General features: G+C 41.0%; 1 protein-coding gene across 2 annotated transcripts; it reads left to right on the top strand.

The window, feature by feature from the left end:
* The first annotated feature begins 875 nt into the window (after positions 1–875).
* Positions 876–6838, top strand: LOC105530782 (cytochrome c oxidase subunit 7B, mitochondrial). 2 transcript variants are annotated; one of them, XM_011968460.1, is made up of 3 exons: positions 876–1037; positions 4122–4246; positions 6637–6838. In XM_011968460.1, exons 1-3 carry the CDS (start codon positions 998–1000, stop codon positions 6712–6714), a joined length of 243 nt encoding a protein of 80 aa, XP_011823850.1. In that variant the 5' UTR covers positions 876–997; the 3' UTR covers positions 6715–6838. The 2 variants fall into 2 exon arrangements, with proteins under 2 accessions (XP_011823850.1, XP_011823851.1); XM_011968461.1 differs by having other exon boundaries at positions 894–1037; positions 4122–4193.
* The last annotated feature ends 3351 nt before the right edge of the window (positions 6839–10189 follow it).

Genomic DNA, 10189 nt, shown 5'->3' with positions numbered 1-10189 from the left:
ATGTTGGCCAGGATGGTCTCGACTCCTGACCTCGTGATCCACCCACCTCGGCCTCCCAAAGTGCTGGGATTACAGGCGTGAGCCACCGCGCCCGGCCTAACAGCTTTCTTTTCTTTTCTTTTTTTTTTTTTGAGACGGAGTCTCGCTCTGTCGCCCAGGCTGGAGTCCAGTGGCACAATCTCGGCTCACTGCAACCTCCGCCTCCTGGGTTCAAGCGATTATTCTGCCTCAGCCTCCTGAGTAGCTGGGACGACAGGCGCGCGCCACCACACTTGGCTAATTTTTGTATTTTTAGTAGAGACGGGGGTTTCACCATCGTGGCCAGGCTGGTCTTGAACTCCTGACCTCGTGATCCGCCCACCTTGGCCTCTCAAAGTGCTGGGATTACAGGCGTGAGCCACCACGCCCGGCCAATAGCTTTCTAAATTTGTTTTATCACATATTTACGTATTACAATAGTTCTTACTATTCTTGCAACTTTTCTCTAAACTTGAAGTTATTTGAAAACTAAAAGCTAAGCCAATTAGTATAGTAGTAATAGCAGACCAAAAAAAAAATATGACAGAAGTAAAGGAAGTTTTGGAGGAACAGAAAGAAGAAAGAGCTAGTGTGGAGATACCAAACCGAAGCTTGTGGAACTTTAACACCATTTTGAACCTAGTTTCTTAAATGATTCCGCCGAAGATCAGTGTCTCGGCTGCCCTCTATAGAGCTCTAAACCTAGCTTAGAGGAGTTCTTTCATTCTTCATTAACCACCACCCACCGTACGTCATTTTATAAAGCCGGAAACTACATTTCCCAAAAGGCCATTTTTTTCTTCGCGGTAAAAAGGCTTGCAATTACTATGGGTTTTACAGATCTCGCGAGATTGCACCAAATGTCATTAAGAATCCCGGCTGAAAGCCATTTTGTTTTTCAGCTCTCTTCAAGGGTACCTGAAGCGAATTTGCACCAAAGCAGCAGCTCCATTGTCGCAGTTCTAGCTTCACCTTCACGATGTTTCCCTTGGTCAAAAACGCACTAAATCGTCTCCAAGGTGAGCAAAAATTATGACAAATCATTTACAACAACCTTATATCAATTTATCCTCGCAGCCTCGTATCCTTTCCCTCTACCAACATCTCGGCCTTCTAATCCTGAATGCTGTCTCCCATCTTGTCCCAAGTTATTGGGATGATGTCGTTAGCATTGGCTTTATCACCCAGTCTTTCTGTTTCGGTTTCCTGCTCTCTCTGTGTTATCGGAGTGATAGTCTAGCTCTGCTTTTTAATTCTTCAGTAACCTATGATTTCAGGGAAGGACACTCTTGGTAGACACCTCGTTCCTTAAGTGATGTCCTACATTTTAGCTTTGGGGATATGTTTACTCCTAACCCTGTATAGAAGAATATCTTCTCCAATTCCTATTACTGCAATAGACGGAAACTGTAAATCTAGCTCTTCACATGGTTTAATTGCAGGGAAACAACCTAAATGGTATCGATGCAGCTTTGAAGTTATTTGTGGATTAACAATGTTAGCTGACCAGGCGCGGTGGCTCACGCTTGTAATCCCAGAACTTTGGGAGGCCGAGGCGGGCGGATCACCTGAGGTCAGGCGTTCGAGACCAGCCTGACCAACATGGTGAAGCCCTATTTCTACTAAAAATACAAAAATTAGCCCGGCGTGGTGGCGGGCGCCTGTCAATCCCAGCTATCTGGGAGGCTGAGGCAAGAGAATCGCTTGAACCCGGGAGGCGGAGGTTGCAGTGAGCCAAGACTGCCACTGCACTCCAGCCTGGGCAACAAGAGCGGGACTCCGTCTCGGGAAAAAAAAACAAAAAAAAACAAAAAAAACAGTTAGCTGTCCTGAAAGTAATCGTGTTCATTTTTTTTCTCATTAAAAGGTTGGGCAGGTACAGGGAGTTTTGAGACCAGCATTATGTAGTGAAAATGCAGTAGACTGAGGAGAACAAATTAATTTTCATACTTGATTTGGGCAGAAGGTGACCTTCAGTAACGTGGGCAGTTGTTACAAAATGAAGGTGACCCTGAATTACTATTTAGTTTGTTTAGCCATCTTTTGATTTTCACTTAACAGAATCATTGGAGAATATTACTAGATTGTCTTCTAAACACGTAAGCAACTTTGAAAATAACTACAAAATATTAGCTGGACTATTTTCATATTCCAAAAGTAGCATTTATTATCTCTTTTACTTTGGGCATATGATTTAGCCTTTCTCAACCTCAGTTTCCTTCTTTGTAAAATAAGTAATTTGTAAATAATGCCTAAATTATAAATTGTAAATAATACCTATTTCATGGGGTTGTTGAGGATTTTATGAGATCACCAATGTATGGTAATTAAACAGTTGTCACAGAGGAGAGGGCTAATGAAATCCACCAGAGTTACATGAGTGTGTTGAAGTTATGAGATGTTGCAGAATTTTTTGGTAGTCTTAATTTCTTTGCTTTTTGAGCAAATAGGGCCACCTTGTACCTCAGGAAATGTTTTTTATTTTTTTTCAGTGTCGAATTCACATGCCCACTTCTTATCTTTTCTGGAGCAGAATATATTATGAAATATTTGTAAATTTGCCTATCCCAGTGTGACTAAAAGATGAAAAGGGAAAGCTATGTAAGACAATTAGAAGATCCAATAATGGTCAGATAACTATCTTGAAGTAACCCATTGCACCACGTAGAAATACTAATTGCTAGTGAATGGGCAACATTGCAATTTCTTTTTTTTTGGAGACAAAGTTTCGCTCTTGTTGCCCAGGCTGGAGTGCAGTGGCTCAATCTCGGCTCACTGCAATCTCAGCCTCCCAGGTTTAAGTAATTCTTCTGCCTCAGGCTCCCTAGCTTTTCATTTATATATAAGTACCTTTTGAGGCTCTTTAAAACAATAAGGACCTGCTACTTAAATTGGACAGGAAGGAAAAAAAAAAACAGCTAGAAACAAGCTTTTTCCAGTCTGTTTCCGAAGCCCTCCTTTTTAGTTCCTCCAGGATCCATTTGGAAACTTTTTTGTTCTCTTTCTACTAGTATAATAGTAACAGCAAAGTTTATCATTCTGCTCAAAAACTAACTCCTTAGCTAATTCTGCTTCCTTGTACGATACCGATTTTTATCTGCATGTGTAATCCTCTAGACTGGAAGTTACTTGAGGACAGAATCTCTGTCTTACACTTTTTTATGTACCCCATTTCTCATTTTTATTTTTAGGGACAGAGAATTGCTCTGTTACTCAGGCTGGAGTGTAGTGGTGTGATCATAGCTCACTGCATCCTCTAACTCCTGGACTCAAGTCATCGTCCAGCTACAGCCTCCTGAGTAGCTGGGACTACAGGTGTACGTGCACCACCATGCCGGGCTAATTTTTAATTTTCAATTTTTTTGTAGAGACAGAGTCTCACTGTGTTTCCCACATGGTCTGAAACTCCTGGCCTCAAGCGATCCTCCTACCTTGGCCTCCAAAAGTATTGGGATTACTCTGAAAGTACTGGGATTACTGGGCCACTGTGCCCGGCCCACTAATTTTTTAAAAATCAAGATTACTCTAGTTTTGGCGAGTATTTTTGTTACTGTAGTAATTTTACAATCATAAGCATTTAGTGTGCTTTAATTTGAAGTTCATTTGAGTTCATTCACCCTTGTATGTTGTAAGTTGTTGGGCTCTGTTAGTAAACTTTAATGAAAATTTAAGTCATAAGTATTCGAATTAATCAATGGGAGCCAAAATTTCAGGGGTTGTGTAAATACCACTTTGTAGAGAATGTTACTGACATCATTCGTTCTTTGCTTTTTTCCCAATACTATTATGAAAACTCTGAGGCATACAGAAAAGTTGGAAGAATTGTATGAACACCCATACACCCACCACAAAGATTCTACAGTTAACATTTTGCTATGTTTTATCACGTATCTGTCCATCTGTCAATTCATCTTCTTTTTGATGCATTTCAAAGTACACTGCTTTGCTTTGATTAATAGCTACAATGTGTTTTAACATTTTATTGAACTACATAATACTGTAAAATTAACTTCCTTGGCTTTCCTGATTGGCAGTATCAATCATATATGTTTTCTTTTCCTGACAATTGATAATATGCTTCTGTAATTTTTTTTTCCTGTAAGTTCGAAGCATTCAGCAAACAATGGCAAGGCAGAGCCACCAGAAACGTACACCTGATTTTCATGACAAATACGGTAATGCTGTATTAGCTGGTGGAGCCACTTTCTGTATTGCTACATGGACATATGTAAGTACTATTGATTAATAATTTCTATTTTAGATGTTTTTCATTCTCATTTAGTCTGTGCATTCAAAGTGTCTTAACATAGTAGTGTACATTTCTAGTTAGGAAGGACTTGAGAGATTCTGTAATCTAATTACCTACCCAGTACAGAGGTTTTTTTCCCGCAGCATTCATCCATCTTCTGTTCTTAACATTCCTGGTAATAAATTGCTTACTGGATCACAAGGCAGCCCTTTCCATATTATGTAGCTGTTTTTTGTTTGTTTGTTTGTTTGTTTTTTTAGAAGGAGTCTCGCTCTGTCCCCCAGGCTGGAGTGCAGTGGTACGATCTTGGCTCACTGCAACCTCTGCCTCCCTGGTTCAAACAATTCTTCTGCCTCAGGCTCCCGAGTAGCTGGGACTACAGGCGCACGCCACCATACCTGGCTAATTTTGGTTTTGTTTTTTATTTTTATTTATTTTTTGAGACGGAGTCTCGCTCTGTTGCCTAGGCTGGAGTGCAATGGCATGATCTCGGGTCACTGCATCCTCTGCCTCCTGGGTTCAAGGGATTCTCCTGCCTCAGCCTCCCAACTAGCGGGATTACAGGCACCCTCCAGTATGCCTGGCTAATTTTTGTATTTTTAGTAGAGATGGGGTTTCACCATGTTAGTCAGGCTGGTCTCGAACTCCTGACCTCAGGTGATCCGCCCACCTTAGCTTCCCAAAGTGCTGGGATTACAGGTGTGAGCCACCGCGCCCAGCCTTGTGTGGCTGTTAAAAGGATCGTATGGTGAGTTAAAAATCTGCCTTTTTCCTATGCTAACCATCGTTCATTGCAACACAGAAATTCTGATCCACTTCCATATAACAGCCATCAGATAATAGAAAATTGCTATCATATCTCCTGAATTTTCTTTTTCAAATTAAACATCCTTAGTTTTATCAGTAATTTTTTTGTTCATGGTTTCCAGGATTTTTACTACCTTGGATCACCTTCGTGGACAACTCCGCTTAACAATTTTTCTTTTAAAATTTTGCGCTCAGAACTTAGCACAATATTCCTGACAGATGAGATGTAATATAACTTTTTATATTTTAGTTTCTTTACATCTTACATTTAACAATCTGTTTTTCAGTCACTGTACTTACTGGCAAAAAGTAGGAGTCCTGAAGTCTTTTTTTTTTTTTTTTTTGAGACAGAGTCTCGCTCTGTCACCCAGGCTGGAGTGTAGTGACGTGATCTTGGCTCGCTGCAAGTTCCGCCTCCTGGGTTCGTGCCATTCTCCTGCCTCAGCCTCCCGAGTAGCTGGGACTACAGGCGCCCACCACCACGCCCGGCTAATTTTTTGTATTTTTAGTAGAGATGGGGTTTCACCGTGTTAGCCAGGATGGTCTCGATCTCCTGACCTCTTGATCTGCCTGCCTTGGCTTCCCAAAGTGCTGGGATTGTAAGTGTGAGCCACTGTGCACGGCCTGAAGTCTTAATAAATACATAAGTTGGTTTAAAAAGATACAAATTAACCCTTACCGTAATAATCTTTATTTAAATAAATAGGCCTTTTTAATTTTTGTTTTGATTTTCCTGAAATCAAATATTAAGATGTGTGCCTAGGCTGGGCATGGTAGCTCACGCCTGTAGTCCCAGCACTTTGGGAGGCCCTGGCAGGTAGATCACCTGAGGTCAGGAGTTTAGTACAAGCATGGTGAAACCCCGTTTCTACTAAAAATACAAAAAGTAGCCGGGCGTGGTGGTGGGCGCCTGTAATCCCAGCTACTTGGGAGGCTGAGGCAAGAGAATCACTTGAACTTGGAGGGGGTGGAGGTTGCAGTGAGTCGAGATCGTGCCACTGCATTCTAGCCTGGGTGACAAAGCGAGACTGTCTCAAAAAAAAAAAAGTATCCTTAATTAGAAGGATAAACAGATGTTGAACAAATGTTTGATCAGAGGAGCTGTTGGAGGTGAAATATTCCTTAGTGATACAGAGAATACAAAACACTCTTTAGCAGTTATTAGGTAGTCATGGTTGAGGGAATCAATGTTTTGAGTGGGTAGTATAGAAATATGAAGTATAAATTTGAGTTAAATACAATTTAAAAATTCATTTCCTCGGTGATACTAGTCACATTCCAGGTGACCAGTAACCACATGTAGCTAGTGACTACTGTTTGGGACAGTGAAGATCTAGAACATTTCCTTCAGCTCAAGAAGTTCTATTGAACAACAGCACTGCACTAGAAAATTAGGACAGCAATCAGGTTTGGCCTATATGGAGGGTATTAGATCTACCCAGGTGAGTTTCTGTGTATTTTTAACCTATAGAGCAGAATATCTGTCGTTTTCAAGAAATAGTCTCTAAGAGAGAGTATACTCTGTTTTAAGCATGTAACTGACAGCATTTTAATTCTTACAGGTAGCAACACAAATCGGAATAGAATGGAACCTGTCCCCTGTTGGCAGAGTTACCCCAAAGGAGTGGAGAAATCAGTAATCATCCCAGCTGGTGTAATAATGAATTGTTTAAAAAACAGCTCATAATTGATGCCAAATTATAGCACTGTGTACCCATTAAGATATGGCATTATTGAAGAAATAAAGTACATTTGAAACCTTCATTGTAGGTTTTGTTTCTTTGTAAATGAAACCAAGCTTGATCACTTTAGCCTTTATGTTAAAGTCAAATGCTGCGCAACTTCTTAAATAGGTTTTTGTTTTTTGAGACGAAGTCACACTCTGTCCCCCAGGCTGGAGTGCAGTGGCGCCATCTCGGCTCACTGCGACCTCTGCCTCCCGGGTTCAAGTGATTCTCCTGTCTTAGCCTCCTGAGTAGCCAGAACTACAGGTGCATGCCACCACACCCAGCTAATTTTTGTGTGTGTGTGTGTATATATATATATATATATATGTATATTTTTGAGACGGAGTCTCACTCTGTTGCCCAGGCTGGAGTGCAATGGCGTGATCTCGGCTCCTGCAACCTCCACCTCCCGGGTTCAAGCGATTCTCCTGTCTCAGCCTCCTGAGTAGCTGAGATTACAGGCATGCACCACCAGGCCCAGCTAATTTTTGTATTTTTAGTAGAGATGGGGTTTCACCATGTTGGTCAGGCTGGTCTTGAACTCCTGACCTCGTGATCCACCCACCTTGGTCTCCCAAAGTGCTGGGATTACAGACTTGAGCCACCGCGCCTGGCAATTTTTGTATTTTTAGTAGAGACAAGGTTTCGCCATATTGGTCAGGCTGGTTTCGAACTCCTGACCTCAGGTGATCCGCCTGCCTCAGCCTCCCAAAGTGCTAGGATTACAGGTGTGAGCCACGGTACCCAGCCCTTAAATGGCTTTTATGAGGTAATGTGAAAGGAAAATTTGCCTTTGACCTGGAAGTCAGCTTTATAGTAAGCTGAAATTATGTTTATAAATAACTGATCACAGAACTATTGTAGATCACCTTTGAGCCAAAAAATTGGCCCGGATTTTGGTTATGCCTACTACTATGTGACTCTCATTTGTATGTATACTTGGAATTGGCATTATTAACTCCTTTTCACTCCTGCCTAGAAAACTTAGAAGTGCCACCAGACCCAAGGGAGGAGTGGTCCTATAAAAGAAACTCCTAGCCTGTCTGAAGACTAGCTGCTAGCTCCTTGGCTGTTTTGGCATATTAAAATTTTTTTTTTTTTTTTTTTTTTTTTTTTTTTGGAGACGGAGTCTTGCTCTGTCACCAGGTTGGAGTGCAGTGGCATGATCTCGGCTCACTGCAACCTCTGCCTCCTGGGTTCAAGTGATTCTCCTACCTCAGTCTCCTGAGTAGCTGGGATTACAGACATGCGCCACCATGCCCAGCTAATTTTTGTATTTTTAGTAGAAACAGGGTTTCTCCGTGTTGGCCAGGATGATCTCGATCTCTTGACCTCGTGATCCGCCTGCCTCGGCCTCCCTAAGTGCTGGGGCATATTCATCTTGATTATAGCTCTTGGTTTTTCATCATATTTATTATTAGGAATGTTTATGATATTAAAGAAAATCTTGTCAAATGCAATCTGTTCCCAGTTATCTACTATCAGTCACCTGTTGACTTGCTATAATTATTAACAATGTTTGGATTTGTGGATTATTATTTTAGTACATAACATTGGATTTTATGTATGTTACCTGAAGAAAAACAGTATCTGCAGTACATAATTCTTTGTTTTTCTTTTTTGAAATGGAGTCTCACTCTGTTGCCCAGGCTACTGGCACGATCTCGACTCACTGCAACCTTTGCCTCCCGGATTCAAGCAATTCTCCTGCCTCAGCCTCCCTAGTAGCTGGGATTACAGGCGCCTGCCACCATGCCTGACTAATTGTTTGTGTTTTCAGTAGAGACGAGGTTTCACCATGTTGGCCGGGATGGTCTTGAACTCCTGACCTCAGGCAATCCGCCCACCTCAGCCTCCCAAAGTGCTAGGCTTACAGGTGTGAGCCACCGTGCCCAGCTTACATATCATTACTTTCTTGGCTAAGAGCTGTAATCTGTGGTGTTTTTTTTGTTTGTTTTTTTTTGTTTGTTTTGTAGTAGTAGTTTTCTTGATAGTGATCAAGTCAGCAGAAAGTAGAATTTCAGTCAAGTAACCTGTCTATATTAGCTAAATTATTTTTTGCTTATTACTTAGAGTGCTGGAAGTATGCTGTCATGGGATATGTCCTAGTTTCTCATCAAATGGGCCAAAGTCAGTGATTTTATTTGAAGAGGAAAAATTGAAAGTCATTATAAATTAAGTTGCGAGTTTAGTAACCATATTGTATCACTATTTGATAAATTTGAATGCTTTATGGTATTTCATATTTAGAATGTTCAAAATAGTACTGAAGTATTCAGATACATATAACCCTGAGAGATATTGAAGTAAAATAAACATGCATTTAAGGAAGTGTCAACCTTCAATTATATACATTTTTGTCACTGAATTAACACTGTTTCTTAAGACGTGGAGGCAGTTTCAGTATGGTTTGTACTAAGCTAAGTGATAGTTGTCATCTATATGACAAATGTTTTCTGTGTCCATTTGCGACCAAAATTATATGTTACTTTGTGTGATAAAACCTGGTGGTGGTAGTATCTTTGAACATACTTTTTGAACTTAGTTTTGTAGTATCTTGTCCTGATGAGTAATTCTAAAACTATTATGACCACTACTAGAAATGAAGCTGTGTGTGTGTGTGTGTGTCATCACAATATATACTGACCTTGGAGCTTTCCTAGTGCTCTCAGAGCCAAGAAAATATCCTTTCACACAAATTTTCTCAATGTACCTGTAACATCACTTTGAGTTTTAGTTACACCTAGAGTTGGAAAGTCATCAAATTAGTCTTCTGTCCTCAAGTATCTGTATGTCTGAAGAATTTAGGTAAGTTACTTACCTTTAAAGCATTGCCAATCCTTTATTTGGATGGCTATGAAATATTTTAACATGAGTGTGAATGTCATAAATCCCATTCTTTTTTTTGAGACAGAGTCTTGCTCTGTCGCCCAGGCTGGAGTGCAGTGGTGTGATCTTGGCTCACTGCAACCTCCGTCTCCTGGGTTCAAGGAATTCTCCTGCCTCAGCCTCCCAAGTAGCTGGGATTACAGGCGCCCACCACCACACCTGGTTAATTTTGGTGTTTTTAGTAGAGACAGGGTTTTGTCATGTTGACCAGCTGGTCTCAAACTCCTGACCTCAGGCGATCCACCTGCCTCAGCCTCCCAAAGTGCTGGGATTACAGTCATGAGCCACGGCGCTCAATCTCGTAAATCCCATTCTTAATTTCACTCTAGGACAGAATTATTTTAGCACCTGTGTTCTGTTATTTTAGATTCATTTAACTTACCTAGAAATAGGTACTGTGGTAGTTGTAGAGGTACAGATGTTGAGTTCCCATCCTGGCTTAACATCATTGGGGTTATTAATACACTTCATAAGCATTTTAGGGATACCTGCTATCTGA

This window comes from Mandrillus leucophaeus, unplaced genomic scaffold (genome assembly GCF_000951045.1).
Source record: "Mandrillus leucophaeus isolate KB7577 unplaced genomic scaffold, Mleu.le_1.0 Scaffold844, whole genome shotgun sequence".
Lineage (NCBI taxonomy): Eukaryota > Metazoa > Chordata > Mammalia > Primates > Cercopithecidae > Mandrillus > Mandrillus leucophaeus.
The sequence above is the reverse complement of the archived record's forward strand: the minus strand, read 5'-3'. Positions and strand labels throughout refer to the sequence as shown.